This window comes from Lutjanus erythropterus, chromosome 12 (genome assembly GCF_056507025.1).
Source record: "Lutjanus erythropterus isolate fLutEry1 chromosome 12, fLutEry1.hap2, whole genome shotgun sequence".
Classification (NCBI taxonomy): domain Eukaryota; kingdom Metazoa; phylum Chordata; class Actinopteri; order Lutjaniformes; family Lutjanidae; genus Lutjanus; species Lutjanus erythropterus.
The window spans coordinates 25,911,158-25,932,916 of NC_139328.1; the positions used below are offsets into that span (position 1 = coordinate 25,911,158).

At 39.8% G+C, this 21,759-nt stretch overlaps 1 protein-coding gene across 1 annotated transcript in view; it reads right to left on the reverse strand.

Moving 5' to 3' along the window:
* Positions 1–21,759, reverse strand: part of LOC146318069 (nuclear receptor coactivator 2-like) — a 50,455-nt gene that overhangs the window by 12,713 nt on the left and 15,983 nt on the right. Inside the window, exons 2-10 of the mRNA XM_084732673.1 lie at positions 21,337–21,447; positions 19,557–19,729; positions 13,951–14,054; positions 12,128–12,305; positions 10,436–10,624; positions 8,347–8,448; positions 8,056–8,196; positions 7,732–7,879; positions 3,956–5,162 (exon numbers count right to left, since the gene is read on the reverse strand). Coding sequence (XP_084588799.1) covers positions 3,956–5,162; positions 7,732–7,879; positions 8,056–8,196; positions 8,347–8,448; positions 10,436–10,624; positions 12,128–12,305; positions 13,951–14,054; positions 19,557–19,729; positions 21,337–21,428 — 2,334 coding nt within the window. The 5' untranslated portion in view covers positions 21,429–21,447. The remainder of the gene's footprint in view (positions 1–3,955; positions 5,163–7,731; positions 7,880–8,055; positions 8,197–8,346; positions 8,449–10,435; positions 10,625–12,127; positions 12,306–13,950; positions 14,055–19,556; positions 19,730–21,336; positions 21,448–21,759) is intronic.

Sequence of the window (21,759 nt, forward strand, 5' to 3'; positions counted from 1 at the left end):
TTACCACTCAAAAACTCCATTCAAACAAAAGACACACATATAGCACACTGGACCCACTCATGGGTAACTGATGTTACAAGTTCATCTCTCGCTGTCACTGTAAGTTGAGATTCCAGTCTGCAGTGTAGTTTTATACATCTCATTGCTAAGCCATGAACCATGTTAAATGATTGTTATATGTCATTATCATCAAATTCATTTCAATCCTGAGTAGGCACATGTTCACCAAAGCTGGGTATCATGTATTGAAGTCTAATAGGGCCAGGTTCAGGCCATTCTTTCTTTTAATAGGCCAGGGCTGGTGTTGGTCTCGGGCTGAGGCAGGCTCGGGCTGAAAAATTACAGACTTTGTTGGGCTGGGGCCATTCACGGTCTTGAGTTTTTGGCCTGTGTGGGGCTCTACATCTGACCCATATTGCAGTCAGTTAGCGAGGAGAGATGTGAACCTGGGTCACTGTGTCAGTCTAAATCAAGTATGAGAAAAGTATGAGAAACCTGTTAATCAAGCATAGAAACTCCTGAACATAGTCCATTTAGGTCCAGAGTGAAAGATTTAGGGGCATCTATTGGCAGAATATGGCAGAAATTGAATATTATAATGAGTTAAGTATGTTTTCATTAATGTATAATCACCAGAAAGTAAGAATAGTTGTATTTTGTATTTCTGTTACCTTTAAGCCATTTAGATCTACAGAGGGAGTGAGTCCTCTTCCATGGAGGGCACCACATTGCATTGCCATGTTTCTACAGTAGCCCAGAATGGGCAAACCAAACACTGGCTCTAGATAGTGCTTTCACACACACGCATGCACGCATGCACACACACATTTTTTGTGAGTTTTGCAGCCACTGTAGTTTCTCCTACATGCTTGGAAGGGGAGGGTGGGGCAAGCGGTATGTACAACCTCAGCACTAAAGACCATTAAGTCCTACACACTCATTCTTTAAGCCTGGAGTCAACAGTTTCTACAGGGATGATTTTTTTTCCTACCACTTACCTTAGGCACAAAATAGTTTGATTGAAAATCGTTCACAGAGGCAGATTGTCAAAAAGTGTGAAAAGATATCCAAGAGGGATATTACTAAATCTAAACAGATAAAACCAAAACTCTCAGCATCACTACATAACACTAGAGGTAAATAAAAATTCTGTTATTTTGTAATTTGGATGAACCATCCCTTTAGCAATGCAGGGTCAAAACTGAATGTTTGTTTTTATATGTTTGAGTCCCACACTGTGCAGTTTTTTATAGCTGCTTTGATTTCCATAGCTCCTGGGTTGACCCCTGAAGTTTATTCACCTCTTGTTCCTTACTTTTCACTGCTTCTATGTTAGCCTTCTCCTCATCCTCCTCCTTCTCCCTTATGGTCTTCCTACACAGGCAAACACTGGCTAGGAAGCAACTTCTATAGACTGGTGCCACTGCCAGACATAATCTTTCAGTCCTCTGGGAGATTTGTACATACGTGAATGTTTATAGACACACAAGAAACACAGACCCACTGCACACGCAAACAAACCTACATGCTGTGCCACATAAACAGAACTCCTCTGCTCTTCATATGAGAACTTCTTATGTTGCAAATACAGCACATAAACATTCTCTCTGTAAATCATAACTATACACAAGCATGTATGGTGTTTTCAATTATCATGCCCATGTACTCTTGGTTTCCCCAAGTTTAAATAATACTCCTGTTCCTCTCCTGCCAGAGGATCTTTCAGGATTAACTCCTAACAGCCTGCCATCAACATGTAGGTTAACACACCTTCGACAGAAGTTTGCTGTGAAGAAGAGCTGTGCCTCTCACTTACAAGTGTTTATAGGAGCTGGTAAATACATTCATATTTAATATGTTCAGTAAACAGACTCAACTTATTTTATTTACTCAGAAGACACACTTACCATCATGTGTTGCTTGGTTGCTGTACCCATTCAACAAGAAATACCAGACACTACAAGACTAAGTTTTATGCAACCTGGAAGATGCATCCCAGAATCTTTACGATGCTTTTTTCAGCCATGATAGTTAAATTTAGTACTGACATTAACAGTCTTCTGAGGATGAATTCAAAAGTCATTGGGAACCCCATGACTTTTCATGCAGCACTGTGACCAGGTCAAAATTTCAACCTCAGTTTATGTACGAAAGCTGTAAAGCTTTATCTGACAGTGTACTCAGCTAAAATTATTAGCAGACTTGCATTATTAATCTAGACTTAAGCATGTTTTACAGGATTGGGTTTCAATAGCAAGTAACACTTCGGGTCCAGAACTCATCTGAAAAATAATACACATTTGCTAAATCTCTGGTGCTAACAAATCTCACATTTTAACAGATGATATTAGCTGTCTCTAATTACGGATTCCAGAATTAACTTGCTGCTGTCAGCTGAAGATTGTTTGTGAGGGAAGGGAAATTGTACTCTCTAGTGAAACTCATGTCTAGACTAAAACTGTCTGCCTGATTGTGTCACAGCAATTCAAGAGTGTGGATCTCATAGTTAGGAGTTAAAGAATTAGTACAGCAGTCAGTTGTAATGGGCAAAAGTTTTGAAGACCTTATTTTGATGGCTGAAACTTTTAGTGAGGGGTTAGAGTAAGTGGAAAGAGACAAAGTCTAATTTTAAACTGCAACTCACATTGCACCATCTCTGTACCATTCTATCAGTTACTGCATCAAAACTCACTGCGACATACATTCCTGTGCATTTAACAGAACTCTTCATGTGTAAGGAGGCTAAGGGGCTCTGACTGTTATCATGTCTCTCTGCTGGAAATGTTTTACCAACTGTCCAAAATGTAAAGATAAAACTTTCAATTATACCAAACAGAAAGAAGCAGCAAATCAATTCAGGAAGCTGGGACCAACAAAACAGCAACTGGTATTTATAAATTGTAAACTCCTTAAAAACAATTCTGACTTTAAAAGTCAGTTTAAGTGTTTTTATCACATACGTCTTTTACACTATACATCACCTATATGTCAGTATGTGGCCCAACAATGACAAAAACAGTCATTTTGTAGGTATTCTTTGGTATTCATAATGGTATTTTAGCCTTAGACTTTGTCATGTCCTGGAAAACCCTAGAAAACGTCAGCCCACACCTTGGCGCATATACTAATTTAGCATCCAATGAAATGGTTTCTCACTTTCTTTCTTATGGGGCCATCAGAGCACAGTCAAGTTACACTGTACAAAAAAACAACTATCACTTAAAAAACACAACTGTATAACTTTGTTCATTGATTTGGGTGACACTGAGTTTAATGGAGAATTCTTCTATTTTCTGGTTTTACTTCTTTTGTCCTCTTTTACTTGTGTCTGAAGAAGCTAATTGCTAATGGTAACAGTTGGGCAATGGAACTGAGCTCAGCAGTCTCCCAGTGACCAGTGGCCAGACAGGAATCGAACACAGCCTTCAAGTCCGACAGGAAATAAGGTACCAAGGTCATTTCGGGAGTTTCCTGATGGAAAGATAGCTTAATTTGTTGCTAAAGTAACTAATTGCTACCTGCTGTTAGCTCTATCATCAGTGCAGTTAATTGACTCAGCCACGGGGTCCCAGGAGCTAAACGTGCTGAGAAAGCCACCTTGGTATTTTATTCTCTGTCCTCAAACTGGCCTTAGTAGGCCTCAGAGACTGAAATTGATCTACATACTGCTGTTTTCACTCGGAGTTCCAGTCTGGGAAAAGTTAGCAAAGGACTGGACATAACACAATTCACAGATATTGACTGGTGTTTACAGCAGCCAGTAGCACTGAATAACTCCCTTCCTAGCTAAAAACGTGTAAATATTTGTAAGCAGTAAGCCCTCTGCTAGTTGTTTCATAGCACCTTTAAATCATTAATTGACTTTCAGACTTGCTGGTGAGCAATTTTATGCCAATTCAGGGACACTTTTATCATTACAGCATTAACTATGAATATTGCTGTCAACAACACTCACCTGGTCCGCCATGTTGAAACCCACTTCCTGTTTTTCTGTCTTCACATTGGACAACTTCGGTCCATCACCAGGCTCCATCTTGATGGCTTTATCGAGGATGCTGTTATCATCCCTATCCAACAGATATCGAAGCAATGCATTGTCCTTCTTTTTGGGGCTCCCTGGCTCCTGTTTTGTGCAGAGTTCACCAAGGGCTGCCATGTTGTCCCCTGAAGCTGACTCTGGACCAATTGGGTCCTTTCCAGTAGCCTCAGCTGTCAGCTTGGCCAGCTCCACCGGTGAGGTGCTGTTTTGCAGCAACCTGTGGAGAATTTTGTGTTTTTCTTTTAACGAGGTGGAGTGGTTGTTATGCCCAGCCCCACCCACACCACCAACCCCACCCAACTGGTCCTTACAGTCCTGCTCGTCCCCCAGAGGCTGCAGTGGTGAGCAGGGATCGGAGGGTTCTAGTTTGGTGGTGAGGAGCTGGAGCAGCTTTGTGTGCCCTTTTGTGTTCAAAAGGCGATTTGGGGCATCACCAAGCTCCCCTAAGCTTCCATCACCTCCTAAGCTGTCCGGGTCACCGTCTCTGCCCTCTTCCTGCTCACCCTCCTGATTCTGTGATGACAACAAGTCATGCTGCTCCCCAAAGCTTCCAAATAAGTCGGCCTCTAAGCTAGGATTGTTTTTGGGTTGTTCCTGGCCACCTGGCTTTCTGTCAGGTGACTCTGGATGCTGCCCCTCTGTTAGTCCCTGGGAAACCCTGTGGCCCTGGGAGAGGGCCTGCAGTGCACTGAGGGAGTTGAACCCCTGGCCATTACCTGTGCTGCTGCACATGGATGCTGGAGAGTGGAGGCCGGCTGCAGGAGAGAAAGAACCAGCCGGATGTTGGGGAAGATGAGGGCTGCCACAGCTGCTGCTGCTGGCCGCCATGCTGGGGCTCTGGCGATGACGAGGAGACAACATGGCTCCCTGGGCCCCTGAAGTGACGCTGGGGCTCCCATGGGCTGAGGGACTGCCCACCTTGAGTGCATGGCTGTTTCCCTGAGGTGTGGGCGCCCGACCTGACACAGCCCCAAAAGCACGTCCAGGGGTACTGGAGGCCATGGTGGAGTGGTGCGTGTTGCTGGTGACGCTGGCATCAGGGGAAGGGGAGGGACCACTCACACTGGTTGGGGTCATTGGTTTGGCCATGCCCTGGTCTGCAGTCATGCCACCCATGTTCTCCCTAAAAGAAAAAGAAAACAGACACAAGAATCTGACCTGGTTCAGAGGAGTGCTGGTCGTACATGGGCAGACTGTGGGTGTGAAAATGTGTATATGTATAAATTTTCAGAATGACGTTGTGGTTAATTAAAGTGAAAATTCACCACTTTTTATGCAGATGTCCACTTAGTGTTTATGATAAATGTAGTCAAGTGAAGCAATAAGTTCCTCAAGAAAGTTGAGTTCTCCTTTGAAATTAGATTTTGGGAATGTCGAATTCTGAAGGTATCTTTCATTCAGGGTGTATTTTTCCTCCCTTTAGCAATATTTTTTTAGGTTTACTAAATCTTGAGCAATATTTTTGCATTATGCTGTAGTCCCCTTTAATTTTGTTTTTCAGATATACCTATACACACACACAAGTGACATGTTAGCATTTACAGAACAAAGACTGGGTAGGGTCAAAATGTTGCTGGTTCAGTCTAAAGAAATATACCAGTTATAGTAGCTATAGATATAATCTAGTGTGCACATAATCTTGACTTTTACTTAAAGGACAATTTTGTCTGCATTGTTTTCCAGGCTTTTCAAATGGAAACTCCCACTCAAACATTATCAAAAATAATTCTTTTTTTTTTTTTCTTTAAATTCTTTCTAGAATTAAGAATTGGAATTATTGTTGTCCTTCTTGGTTTTTGGTCAAGCTACTGTTTCCAAGGTCAAGAACATTTACTCAAGCCATTAGCCAAGTCTAATAATTGACATAAAATGTGTTTATTTTCAAACTTTTGATATCTGCCCTTAAAAAACACATGACCGGTTTGTAAAAAAAAAAAACATTGTCCACTACTAACACAAACTGTGATATTCTATTACTGATTTTGTCAGTAAATGTCTACTAAAAGTGAAAATAGTATTTTGGATTCAGTACAAAGCATGCCATGGAGAGGTTGAATAACTCCCTTTGGTTCAGCTTCAATCAGTCATGTCATGAAGGACTAGAACAGATAGCAGCTCTGAAACAGTGTACACAACTGAGAAAACAAGGCTGTAACGAGGCCTAAAGCTGTAACAGAAAGAGAGCTTGAAACATGGATCAGCTTCAGCTCCACACCAAACACACAAAGCTCTGATTGTGCTGAAAGCTGGAGCGATAATTTTGAATGTGAAACTTGTGGAAGTAAAAAGGCCAAGTTCTCGCCATTGATCCCCGAATGCTCCGGGTAACAGTCCTGGCATTGTTTTCTGACTGCTGTCCAAATGCTGACTCTGAATGGTCATACCAAAGGCTGGGATGGTGGTTGAGTCGCTGTAGCTCATGGTGGTGGGAGGGAGGGATGGAGATACTGTAGACTGGACTGACTGGTGGCGCTTGTGTCAGTTTTGGTCTATACATGTGGCAGCGGTTCTGAATAACAGGCTCTTTGTTGTTAATCTACATTGCTGTATCCCCCTCTTTGTCCAAATCAAGAAGAAACACTGAGAAAAAACATGTGATAGACACACAGACCAACAGGGGAAAGAAGAGGAAATAATATCTATCTTGTTATGCTATTAAAGTCATGAGTGAAAAGTCAATTTTATGAAAGGTTAACTTAAGTGGCAGCTACAGGACCAAACTGGAGATTCATTATCCAGAGGTCATAAAACTCAACTCATCAAACCTCAAGGTTTCAGTGTGTCCGCTGACTGATGTAGAGCTACTTCACTTTTTCTAAACTGGCTCCCTGCAAGTTCCAGGACTTCCTGTCAGATGAGATCTAAAATGTAAAAAGTCTGAGAGTTCTTTAATGTCACCGCAACCCACTCCACATTCTCTTTCTGAAAGATGCTATGCAGCACCTGCATCTAGAAAAAATTAAATACTCGTTGAGAAGTTGTGAAGACAAATTTTGACTAGATTTTAACTGGCGTTGCAGTATATTAAAACTAATTTGCAATACTCCTTTTTAGGCACCAGAAAAGGTTTGATTTTATTATTTTTTTTATTTCTGTTTTCAGGTCTGACTGTTCCCTCTATATCTGTGCTAGAAATACTCTTCCTTTTTTCAACTGTATGTTTGTATACATACAAACTGTATGTATTGCTGTAATAAAAATCACTACTTCTAAGCTTTACTATAAGCATATCAAAAACTAAATATAGGCCCATTAAAACAATTATTTTGATTCATTAACTGTTTTTAATAATGTACACTCACTGCACCTCAAGTTCATTTAATTACCTACCTAAAATAAAATCCTGCTTCCTTTACAGCTACAACCTAACTGAACTGAGATAAGATTCAGTTCAAATAAGTCTATTATCCTGGGGGGCTCTTATTCTAAAGACATAATAGGAAAGAATCACATCCAAAAAGACTTTGAAGAAAAAAAAGGGGTTGAGATAGGGGTTTCTTTTTCTTTCATATAAAGGATTTTTAAGTAGCCTGAAGTTGCTTCTGTCGGAGAGGAAACCAAGAACCAGATCTTATTTAAAAATCTTACAAAACAAATTACTTCATTCATCTTTACGCTGATCCGTGCCACCTCCGCATGACTAAGTACATTGTAGAGAAAAACAGAAGTAGAGACAGAGTGGTTGGTGGTACCTCTGTAGGATGTGGAGGGACATGTAGAGCTGTGGTTCGTTGGTGGCTGGAGACCGGACCAGCTTGCTCTTGGTGTGAGCTGAGACGATGGTGCCGTCTGCCAGTGAGAATCTGTACAGAGGGCTCAGCGCGTGGCCATTCCTCAATACTGCAAAGACACGGACAGAAAATTACACTTTTTACGAAATAAAACAAATTCACATCATAAAACATGACGTAGAGGAAGAGTGCCAGACAAACTATGATATCATTCCTACAAATTGATTGGTGAAAAATTATTATCAGATGCAGGCTGTACGGTGAGCTCTGAATTGTCTGACTCACCGTCTTGCTGGTGTTTCTTGGCAAATGACATCTCTCCGTCATTCTGCAGGTGAAACCTCTGAATGCACCGCCGGACCAGATCCTCCCAGCCTGGCTTCATGGATGCACGGAGCAGACTGGTGTCCAGGGATGTGATCTTACCTGAACAGGTAAAACACTTGATATTAACAGATGGCTGTCATATTTTAGATGTTATGGCGCAGTGGGGTTATTACTCAGCAGTGTAGCTGACCACAGAGTTCCAGCAAACATCTACAAGTTGCACACTGTGTCACGCATCCTACAACATACCTTGAAGATCCTGACGTGTGGTGAAGCTCTCATATGAGGGCACCACAGGTCTCTCTTTGACTGGGACTCTTCTTGCCACACAGATGAGACATGACTGGAAATCTGCGTGTTTGGAAAAGTATGGGTCAAAATTATATTTTACTAACTAATGCAAAATGATATACCATGGGCAGTATTTCAGATTAAGAGAGAGGTGGGAGTTAAAAACCTAAAAGCCTCCCATTCTGTGTGTGTGTCTAGGTGTGTGTGTTTGTTGGTAAGTGTGACCTTACTTTCCCTCTCTTGGGTGATCTTAGTCTGGCTCCTCACCTGTTATAGCTTCACAGATTGTCTCATTAAAAACACAAGGCAACAGCTCTTAATAATTTTGTCTGTCTGTCTGTCTGTACCTTCAAATTAAATATGGTCCCAGTCTCATTAGCAACCTCAGCCTTATATCCGTCACAACATTAAATCCGACATAAATCCAAACATCAATGCAACTGAAGCTTTATTCTCATAAAACAAAAACTATTACTAACTACTACTTTATTTTGAACCTCAACACTGGTTTCAATCTTAAAATGAACCTCAATAGCTGTGTTTCCTTCAACATGGTTTTATGCATATTTTGAAGTATCACATCAGAAAAGGTTGACTGAAACTGCAAAGTCTTTAAAAAAAACTTTATACGCTCACCTGATGTGGTTTCTGCATAGATATAATATAACGAATTCAATAGTAAATGCAAAGATGGCGCCCATTCAGTCCAATGGGAGATGCTCACCTGGCACACAAGCTGAAAATCTTTTGTAGCTTCTAGATTTACTTCCTGCTTATATAGTCCACTGAATATGTGCAGTGCTGTTTCCCCACTTATCCCACACACAAGTTCCCATTCAGCCCACAGACTTTACACTGTGGTGATGTTACAGACGTTAAAATGGCTTTTTTCAGCTTGACGAAAGTTTTACAAATATAAAAACTCCATGGATCAAATGGTTTTAATAGAAAGAGTCATAACTGACCTTGTTTACAGTTCAAGGTGTCTAATCAACAGTTTTATGGACATCTCTTTCATACTTTCATGTACTTTTACTTTTAACATTTAACTGACTATTTCTGCTCCAAGACAAGAAGAAGCAGTTTCTGCTGTTGGCATCAACTGTTCCACGAAAGAATAATCACTGCTTGCTCAATAGAAAAAACTTTTCTCTCATAGCTGGACAAAGCAACTGGTTTTGTTTCTTCCTCTTTTTCTTTATATTTTTCCTTGAGGTTTATTGGCAGTTGGCACTCAAATGGTTTTGTTTTTGGTTTGCAATCTCTCTTCCTCTGTCTCTCTCTTCTTTTTAAATGTTTACAAAGGTAGTCTATACTGCCAACTTCTAACTAAACTATGCTTTGTGTAGCCTGGTTCATTCACTCCCAATCAGTTGATGGAAACAACCCTTTTCCTTTTTTTGGCAGCATTCAAAGTTTGTTTTAAATTTGCTTGACAATTTCATCAAGAGCACCAACCTCAGCCTCAAAACTGATGTCAAGAACCCCAATCTGAGACTAAGCCTGAGTTTTCACATCAGCCTAAACCTCAGTCTCAACCTTGCAGCCATCCGTCTGTCCACCAGACATCCTCCGTCTGTCGGGGGACAGATTGGCACAATATCTGGTTGTCAGACATCTAAAATTAGAGTGCCAGACAGAATCTTTTCCCTAGTGTGTTTGTGTGTGATAAGATAAGATGGGAAGATGACAAAGTGCCATGCACTAATTAGTCTCTCCCGGTGGATGGGAGGACAAGCAGACAGGAGTGGTGATGAAAGGAGGACAGGACACAAGAGACTGGGAGAGTCGGGATGTAAAAAGTGATGGCAAGAGGACAAAAAGTCAAAATAGACATGGAAAGATGCAGAAAGAAAGTAACAACAATAAAGAACATGTAGGAATGGCAGGACAGAACTACGAAAACAGAAAGCCAAAAAGAGAGATGTGGAAATAACAAAAGAGGGACCAAATCAAGTGAGACAGAACAAAAGATTAAAAAAAGGAGCACAAAAGGGAAGCAATAAAAAAGAAATTTAGAGAGGGAAACTTTAGTTAGAGACAATACCTTCCCCTTCCTCTTTGATAGACTTGGGTTCGGAGACAGCAAAACACTGCATGGTCTCATACTTCAGCTGTGACGCGTCCTGCTGGTCAGACACTGGCTGGGCTTCACCATCGGCATGAGGGTTGATCAGCATACGACAGTTGAAGGTGTGGCTATTCCTGTTGGACGAATCACCGCTGCGATGATTGACTGCATGGGACACAACAAAAATAAGAGATTGAAGCTGTCAACATAACCATGCTAAGCAAAAAGATCGAGACGGTATTTGATGTTCAAACTGCCAACATACAAACTGCAACACCAAACTGCCACATCCTATACCGCAAAAAAAGTAGATGGAAATACATTTGTGGCCATTCAGTTAGCCATGTTTTTAAAATTGCCCTCCTCTGGAAACAGCAACACTGGCTGGATTATCTGTAGCATAATATTGTAGGTTTTTAGTAAACCTGCAACCAACTGGGTACTTAAATAATCCTCCTTAATTTTTCCTTGTTCTTCAGATCTCTGCAAGCTTATGGAGGGATAGGTCAATATAAGATTAATAAAATATTGACATTATCTGCTCAGTTGAACAAACTGATTGGTTTGACAGCGAGCTAACACTTTGTTCAGGTTAATTGAGGCGATTCATCACAATCTAAAACTTAACAGTGGTTTAGAAAAGAGACAAGATCTAAAGACAAGACAGTTTTAGTAATGTGGACACTGCAGGGACGCTTATTAACAGTCAACAGTGTTAATCTGACTAAACTGTGGCTTCTAATGACAAGAAAATTAATTTAGCAAGGCAGGTAAAAGCTGCTGTTGATATGAAGATACTAGCTAACACCTGCTAGACATGTAACATTAGATGCGGGAGCTAAAAGGTATTAATCGTGGCTGTTTGATCTTGATCATCAAGCTAAGGACAACTGTCCCAGTTCTTTTAGTGTTGTGAACTAACAAAAGTAGGGTGACCAGGTTCTGTCATGATGGCAGAGCCATAAATTCAGAAACACCCATTTTTCAGCCCACCATTCCTAAACCTCAATAGTCAAAGAGCCCATTTGTCAACAAACAAAACAAAGACCCATTAATACAAACTTACATAACTTAACTGACATAACTAACACACTTATTTAAACCAAAATGAGTGTTAAATTTGATCTTAATGGCTTACTGAAAATGGTTTTGAATTAAAATCACTTTTTAGTCTTTTGTTTTTGTTTTGCTTTAGTCAAAATGTAGTCAGTGGAACTCAGTTTCAATTGTAGTCATAATTTAAGTCACTGTTTTAGTCATAATCTTAGTCATCTTAGTCATCATTTTCATTTTTAATTAACAGCAGGTCATAATTTGTCATCATTTTTGTTGTCAAGATTTTTTTATTCATGTCACCATTACAATTTAGTTGTGAAATAAAAGGATGTCAACAAAACAAAATCAATATATTCTTTTAAAAAACTAACACTGTCCAAAACCATGATTTTTTCCTAAACTTAACCAGGTAGCTTTGTGACCTGAACTTATAGCTAAATTTTGCCCATCAAAATACACAAAGACATTAGGAGCAAAAAATTCCAGTGTGTGTGTATTTCAGAGCCTTCAGAGCTGTGGGCGTGGGACAAATGGGCTCTCAGTCCAATGGAACATTTTTCGGACCATTGAGATTTCAGAATACAGGACTGTAAAACTGTCTGTGGTTCTTACCCAGGCTCTTGGGCAGGAGGTTCTTGACGAACTCGGCATGATCCCCAACATGCAGCACGCTGTAGACGCTGGTGTTCATCAGCTCCTCCTGCTGGTAGCGCAAATACTGGCTGACGTTCTCTGACACGAACACTATGTTGCCCTCCATGTTGACCACAAAAAAGAAGCCGTCCAGGGCCTGAGAGATGAGGAAAAAGTGGAAGGGCAGAGGAGACAGGGAGAAGGAGACGATGGGAGGGAATGAGGAGAAGAACAGGGAGGTAGAGCAGAAAGACAAGATGGTTGGACAGACAGAAGAGGTGGAAAGTAAAAATACATGAAATAGTGGGGAAATTTGAAGGGAGGGAACAGGAAGAAGAGAAGGTGACAAGCAGAGTGAAGGAAAGAAGGAAAGAGACAAAGTAGAGGGAGATTAGCGGAAGAAACAATAAGGCCAGCAGGAGGGAAAGAAAAAGCATGAAGACAGAAGAAGGTAAGAGGGATAAAGAAGGGAGACTGGATGTTAATTAAAGTTCATCTGAACTTTCCACCCAAAGATGATTAGACTCAATTAACAGAAGTAAATGGGAAACTTGAGGTTTTAATTCCTCCGGTTTGGGTTTAGCTGTTAAGTTTAACCATATATTGTCATTTTGTGTGAGCAAATTGGCACTTAATCAGCATGACATTTTGTTTTTTGGCTTCATTTTCTATTACCATAAGTGTATTCTGATGCATGCTTAACAACCGAGGGCCTTGTTTACTGTAAACTACAGTAAATTAATTGTGTTATTGTCTTACATGAACAAATGCATCAATTTTGGATCTCTGTGAACATGAAACGTGTGTTTCAAAATGTCTACTCCTTTTAAAATAAATCTGGGTATTTTTTTTTTTTTAATTTGACACAAAACTCCTCAATTATGACTGAAAAATACCAAGCACTATCAGTGCAGCTTGCTATTACAACAGGCCTCTCTTGCACTGTGTGTGTATTTTTCCATTCTTTCATTCCTGTCAACTCAGTATTTTCCACCTATATGTACAGACTGTGATTTGTCCTTTAGTCTGCCACATGTCTACACAAGCCTCCTACTGTGTGTCTGCCTGTTTATATTCCAAAAATTAGTGCAGAATAGAATGGAATAGAATACAATAGAACAGACAGGGTCTTGACTAGAATGACACCTCAGCCAATGTTGCGACTGGTGAAAGCTATATATAGCCTCTGTGTGTGTGCGTGGTCAAGCTCCTCCCCTCCTATTCTAATCTGGCTTTTCAGAAAAGGTATTTACACCTCATTGGGTCCCATGTTATACGTCACCACACACGTGCACAGACAGACACACACACTAGAGCAGGCTTGATGACGGCATTGCCGCTAGCCAGAGGAACTCTTATCTGCCTGCGTCACTGTAGAGTGCAACACCATTTAAAGTGAGAAAGATGTTCCACGAGCCCTAAGTGACAACAGCATGGATACAAAAACGTGCAGGCTTTTGCTCGTTTCCCCCCATTGCACTGCTTTAATGGTGGCATTTGGAGCAAAGCAGGAGCTCCTACAATAATTCTGACGTTATAGAAAATGAATGCGAAAAAAAATTAAGATTATTTAATTGAAATTGTTGCACTTCCCCTCTGTAGTACCCAAAGGTCATTTACAGGCCACTGTTGTCAATAGAAGACAAGCAAGAAATTCCGGTTTGAATAATCGTTCTTGGTGCCATCATCATCATTGCGGCTCCAGCTAATGTTCTGTTTTGTGTCGCTATTGCTTTGACCTTTGGACTCATTTATTCTCAGAGCATAATGACAGGGGTGGACCAAAGTTTGGCTGAACATACTTCCAGCATCATGGGCCCAAGGGTGTCTTTATCAATGACACCCTGTCCTGTGGAGGAGACATCGGCCTTCTGCACCTCCTCAGCATCAGCCACTGGAGCTTTTTCTGTAAAAGACAATGAGAAACAGGAAAACAGGGGGTTTAAACAATTGAAATGTCTCTGGTTTTGGAGCTTGCAAACTTTCATTGACCATTTTGAAAATGACTTTCTTTGTATAAAGAGAAAAAACATTTTAGAGTACAACTGAACCTAGGCACGGACAAAACAACCAGACCAAGCTCTCTTGAAAAGGGTAGTCTCTGTCTGCTTCTAAGTGGACAAAGCCAAATGAACCAACCACAGGATTTTTCAACAAATATGTGATTTTAGCATGATACCATACAATATAATGGATCTGTATAAGCTTTGAATACATTTATTTATATAATTTAGTAACATGTATGCATGTCAACGTGGGTATTTTCCCTGACTAATTGGCCAAAAGCTGTGTGCAGATCCAGATGATGCAGGATAACAATTGCCGAATCTGTCCAATCAGTTACCTGTCGATATGTAAAACTTCACGTTTACTCCTCTTGGTTCATTTCTAAAAAGTCAGTATGAACATGTACTGGACCAAAGCTGGAATGCAACAATGAACAGCTGTGTTTTCCCAGGGACTAGGAACCTTTGGAGGAGTTCCTTGTGTTTCCACTGCAGGGACCAGGACCTAAATTACGTTCGGAGACAGTATATTTCCCTCAGAAATGTGCTTCAACACATTGACACAGAGTTACAGAAGAAAGCTAGATGATGACTGTTGTTGTATTGCTGCACACAAAAATTACACATAAAATCAGACATATTTTTTTCCAAGCCAGCAGACAAATTTGCCTAGTCTTTACAGATCTGCAGACCATGATGGCAATGCAGACAACAGTAGGTTGAAGGGAATTTGTAGCTCCTTGAAAAGTAGCTCCTGTGTACTTCAGGTGGAAATATGGCTTGTCATTTCCTTCCCTTGGTCCAGACCAAATGAACCAAACTACAGGTGTGAAAGCACTCAAAATAACCAAAAAATGAGATAAGTCAGTAAAATGCTCCATCTATCCCATTGCTGAGAACTTCATGGTGCATTTTAAAGGAATTTACTGAATGCATGACTCACTGTTGATGTGGTAATGATGATGTGGAAACTGCATGTCAAATGTGAATATCAAAAGGAAGACTGGGATCGAATGAAATAACTGACTGTATGTTTACCACACAGCATGTTTGTTTTCTTGGAAAAAAACATCTTGTCAGAATGAAGCTTTTTCTTCAGCACTGCCTCTTAACGGGTATTTTCTTTTCCCAGAAAACACTGAGGGTGTTGTTTCTGTGATGATGTCTCCCTCAGGCCAACACACACCCACTCACACACTGTGTTTGTATGTATGTGAGGACCTTTTACTGATTACATTCACTGGCTGGTCCTGCGCTTAACCTAAGTTACAACTACCGCTAATGTAAACTAACAAAAAATCCTCCAACAATGTGATGACCACAGTCACAGTCCAGCCTGTAGGTTTGAGTGCCTGGAATACCATAGAGTGCAGGTATCACTACGCTAATGTGCAGTACATTACACACATTTAGTCATATTAGAGGCCAGTCTGCACTCTCCTCCCTGGCTGTACCACTGGACTGTTAAGCCTCCCATGGCCCCATTAGGCCACATAGCTGACATTCCTGTTGTGGGACCAGAGCTGTACAGAGTCATCAGCCCTTAAACCCTGTCACTGTACAGCCTGCAGAGGCTGTCATGCAGATTGGAGGGTATTAAAGTTGCAGTACACATTTTTTTTTATATCAATAAATATGATACACTGTGTTGCACATGATTAGTCTGTGTGTTCAGGTTTATAGCCCCAACTCTAATTTTTCCCCAAACAGGTTATTAAGTGATTTTGTGTAACACTTTCTGAGGATGTGTCTGAGTTGTGTGACGAGCAGTGAGTTCACAGTGACCGTCTATCAAGTTGTGGAGAACTGACACAAAGTTGACACACATCACATCAAAAACATCATCAGAGGAAAGACAGAAGAAATGTAGAGGAGTAGAACTGTTATACAGAAACAAGATGAACACAAGCATTGGTCTGAATAAACTCAAGCTTTGCACATCAATCAAACTGTGGCTCAATATTAAATGATATTGCATCACACTTTAAAACTAGATTAAAGTTACGAATGATTCTATTTAAACTTATATTTTAACCTCAGTTTAATTTTACTCAAAACCTAGATTAAATTTAATTCTGCTGCACCAAAACGTTAAACCAAACACAAACTAAAATATGATACATCATTGACTTTAAACTTACACTTGAGGAGGTTTTTACTTTTAAAACAGCTGCATTTTTGAGATGGAAGTCAAGGAACAAACTCAACCCAATTTAGTTTTATGATGCGGCGCTTGTCTCTTTTAATCTACTTGAACCATTGGAACTGCCAGTTGCTGCCAGGCAGTCTATTTTTCGTCACTGCGCTGTTGTTGTTTTTTTTTTAATCTTCTGGCATTTGGCCAAAGACCTCTAAAAAGACAGAGTCTCTGCAAAGCCATCATGAGTAGGCTAACTAGGCCAATTAACTTTTTAGCTAGCTGGCAAACAATATAGCGTTTTGTTAGGGAATGCAGAGCAGTTGAAAGTTAACAGTTTCACCTCTCTTTTATAGTTACAAGGCCCTGACAGCAATTATTTTTTTTTATCTAAATGTGGGTAAGAAAGCATCTTCATGTTGATTTAACTTGATTTAATTTCTGTTTACATCAACAAATTTGGATTTACTAAATGGAGATTAGTTTTTAATTGTTTAACTGAGCTCTGTTTAATTTATAATCTGGTTATGCAAACTCTGAGTACAACTAATCTTAGACTAAATTAATCTTTGGCAGTGCAACACAATCCAACTTGACAACTGATAAGTCCACTGCTCATTTGCTCTCAATAGCTTTGGGAAGAGATTCCACATTGTGACCAGCTCCCGATCTTTGTATGTTCACAGCTGCAACAACTTTAAAACAAGAAAAAGAGAGATGCTATTTCCACATGTCTCCGTGTTAATGACTTCAATTAGGCGATTGCCAGAAAACTAACTGAATAAATAGTGATGTTTTCATTTAACCTTTGGTTATAGTTATATAACCAATATAGGTTTCATGCATAATTTTGTAATCCTCTTATTCCATTTTCCTGTCTACATTCTGTAATATGTAAGTGTATATGTAATACACACAGCCCTTACACTTGGCAGCATTCGTAAATAAGCTTTCTGGCCACACACACACACACACACACACACACACACACACACGTGCGCGCACATGCACACAGAATATATACAGTATATACATGCCATTTATTATTAGATACTGCTGTTTTTTCAGCAGTCTGAGCATAGGGACAACTGCTGAGTTGACAGAAATGGAAGCACACATACACACTCATCTTCCATCTATAATATGACCCTGCAATTAAATGGGACTTGAGGGCCAAACACACACCCTGCTAAGTAAGTCATCTGACACACATGCATGCATGAATGCATGTGCACACATACACACGAGAAGGCACAATACCATTATTTTTGTCGATGTATATGTTCCCTCTTTTCAGCAGATGACCTTTCTGCTGCACTAAACAAAGCTACTGATTTTGTTTTAACTACTGTTCATTACTTAGTAATGGTTCACATGTTTCTGCTTGTTTAATTATATGGACTTTCTCATTTTTTTATGTTACTTTTGTAAAACTTACGTTTGATATAAGCACATTTTGTGTCAAATAATTCTATCTCATTCATTAAATACTGAGGCTGCAGGACAACAGTGGGTTTCTGAAGTTGGCCAAACAGCTGTGTGACTGTGACTGTGTGTATCATCTGTGTGTGTGTGTATGTGTGTGCGTGTGCTTATTCAGCTGTTGTTTTCAGACACAAACAGTACTAAAACACGTGGACACTGACTGGCTGACCACAGGAACAAAAGGAGGAGAGGGAGGATGAAAAAATCAGCGATGGAGAGAGGGAAGAAAGGAGAGAAAAAGAGAAGGCAGAGAGGAAGGATGGAATGAGAGGAGAGAGGAGATATGGAGAGGGCAACAGGAAGGAAAATAAAGGAAAAGGCAGATTGTTGACAAGGGATCAAAGATGATAAGAAAAAGGAAAGAGGAGAGAGTGAGGAAAAAGATACAAGGAAAGGAAAGGAAAGGAAAGGAAAGGAAAGGAAAGGAAAGGAAAGGAAAGGAAAGGAAAGGAAAGCAAAGGACATATGAAAAGATGGAAGATGGATAGGAAAGAAATGAGGGACGAAGGGACAGGGAGGAGAGAAGAGTAAAAGACAGAAGGTTGAGGAAAGATGAAAGAGAGAAAAGAGAAGGAATGGAACGGAAAGGACAGAGACGGTTGAGAAAGGATGAAATAGAAAAGGAAAAAATAAAAGGAATGGAATGAAAAAGGAAAGGAAAGGAACTAACTGACATGAAAATAATTGAAGGAAAAGAAAAGAAAATGAAAGAAACTAAAACACAAGGTAAAGGACAGAAAAGGAAAAGACATAGATGGTTGAAGAAAAATGAAAGATGACCACGAAAAAAGGAAAGGGATATAAAGGACAGGAAAAAGGAAAGCATGGGAAATGCAGGAAAATGAAATGACAAAGATCATTCGGGGAAGGATGAGAGAGGGCTAAGAAAAGTAAAGGGGTGTGTAGAGAACAGAAAAAGACAAAGATGAGGAATGAGGGAGGTGAAAAAGAAAGGAAGGTGAGGGAAAGGAGAGAAATCGTGGGAGACAGGGAGGTTGAGAGACCGAGCTGAGGGCAAATCTGCCTGCTCTCTTTTACAGACTTACATCATGTTGGTCAGTGTTACATAACAACTCTGCCTCAGTCTGTCTCACCATCACACTCATTATCATTACACAGTGTGTTAACACTCACATGCTGTATATTTCCACATTACATTCACTTTAGCGTTCTGTGGGAACTGACAGAGCAAGAGTTTAGACCAATCACTGGAAGGAATTTGAATTTTGTGAACCTTTCTGAGTATTCTGTGTACTCTGTGTTAAAAGAGGCTTGCTCTGTTTGGTCAGTGGTATTTCCAATTTTGGTTTGTTTTGGTTCACACTGTGAAATTAGGCTGCATTCACACATCAACACACTTTTTTATGCAGGACAAATTGTATACTCTGTGAGGGGCTTATAAAATTATTACTATAAAATTATTTAAGACTCTTCACTTCTTACAACAACTACATGTTTGTGGTGGTGAGAGCATGTATAGAGTCTCTATTTCATCTTGAAATTCTTGAGAAAGAGACTTGAGAAAAAGGAAATAAGAGGAAGGAAAATGAAAAAGGGGAAGGTGAAAAAGTAAAAGGAAAAGACATACAGATAGATAAAAGATATGAAAACACTGAAAGATTCAAACCCCTCACATTTTCATATTACAGTACAAAATTCCTCATTGAGTTTCATCTTTTGAAGTGTCAAATACACAGTATATGGAACCAAAACTGTAACAGAAGGAGACGAAACAGGGCAAAAGCAATAGGACACAGAGTGAACCAGAGTGGATCCTCACCTTGCTCCTTGATCTGCCTGATCTGTTTCACTGTCTCTTTGAGGATAGCACATTTGTCCGGCTTGACGTTGAGGTCGTCCATGTCGTTGATGTTGGCAAAGATCAGCTCGGCCAGCTCCTCGATGTACTTATTCTCCTGCTCCCGGTTCCTCTTCTCAGTGTTCCGCTTAGGGCTAGAGGACCGGGACGGAAACAAAGATGTCATCGTTTACATGGAAAATAAATGAAATGTTTACAGAATGGAAAGGAAGATGACTATCTATGTAGTTCACCATTAAATATATGAATTTAAAATATAGTGGTTTTCAAGCACCTTTCATGTGCTAAAATATAGTGAAATAAAGAATAGTGAAAAAAAGAAAAGCAGAATATTTTTTATGCTGTGTACAAGCTGATCATTTGCTGTTTTACATTTGTTTGCACTTGAGCTGGATGTGCTAGCATTAGCTAATAGTATGTTATTATGACTATGACTAGGCTTAGGTCATGAAAACGCTTCATGTTTGATGGACAAACACAGACATCCTCACTCTAACTGCAAGTCAACATCCTAACAACCTCACTACAACCTGAGCTACATCATCCTTGTGTCCTCATTATAACCTCAGTGGAGTGCAACTCAGTACATCGTCACGACAACCTTCATACATCCTCTCGGACGCTGAAAGTACAATGACTTGTTAGCCTTTATATAAACTGTCGTCTGTAAAAATGCTGTGGTTGCATTTTTTTCATCGACCTGCGAGAGCATCGACTCATTTCACCAACCTCTCTCTCCCACCTCCCCCACTTTTTCTCTCATTCCCTGAATAAAAGTAACAAAGAAGAGCCACAGAAATCATTTATAGCAAATTATCTATTTTGATCAACTGTTGAAAATAAAAGATTATTTGACTTGTGTCATATTTGTGGTTGTTTTCACATTCAAATGGAGGGACAAGAAACAAAAAGAGGAATCATTAAGAACTGGAATCAATAAGTGACACCCTACCCTATATGGCTATAATGAGGAAGAGGGTAATAAACTGACTGAATACTGCACTGTACTGAAGAACCTGGTGAGGTTATTAAGTATCCTGAATTTATTACAGTTTAGTGGAGTTGGAACAATTTAATTATTAATTGTTTCAGTGATTTTTTAAGCAAAAATATCAAACATTTGCCAGTTCCAGTGTCTAAAATGTAAAGATTTTCTGCTTTTCTTTTACATTTATGATAGTAAATGAGGAATGTCTGGGTTTTGGACCGTTGCCTGGAGAAAAGAAGATGCCATTTGGGCTCTTGAAAACTGTGATGAGCATTTTTCACAATTTTAAAGACTAAAAGATTAATCAATTAATCTTTAAAATAATCAGCAGATTATGAAAATAATCATTATTTGTAAAGAACTACATGTGGTTACAGCAAGGAGACGTGTTTTACATTACAGTGAGGATTTAGTGGTGTTCGGGCTGGATATTCCTACTCAATACCTTTAAGGTATCAACTGAAATAACCCAGTACCAAGTAGAACCAAAACTTCTCCATTCAAACAATACCTGCACCTGTAGATCTTAGTACCCAGAAATAGAAAAGAATGACTATTTATATGGTTTTGCTTGTAGCCAATCACTGCAAATAAAGAGGAATCTTTGAAAAAAGGTTACTGAATGAAGTACTCTATTGGTACTGGTATCACTTAAAGGGTACCGGGGATGTAATTTTTTAAACAATACCCAGCCCTAAGTGGTGTCATAGTGAAGATGTACTGAGTCTGTGGACTGAGAATGAAGGTCTTCACCTGGGGCCCAGGAGGTCTGATGGACAGTCTTTCCTCTTCAGAGACTCCCACCCTCTGGGGGGCTCCGGGGTGTTCCCCCCACCACTACTCATCTTCAGTAAATATCAGCACCTAGAGAATGAAAAGAGGAGAGAAAGAAAGAGAGGGCTTTTTGTGAGTCAAAATTAACCTAAATTAATCAGAACTTATGTCAGAAACAAGACAAAATCAAATCTTACAATGCTGATCACTATTTTACTTTCACAAAATATCAACGCAAAGAGAATTTTGATGAATTATAATCACTAATGTGAATATAATGACTAAGTGGATAAATGCACATAAAAAAAACAGCTAGAACAGTCTGGTAATTTAATAAAACTACACCACTTTACTGTAAGTTAGTCCCATTATATTGGAGAGAAGGCAGACATCTCTACAGTC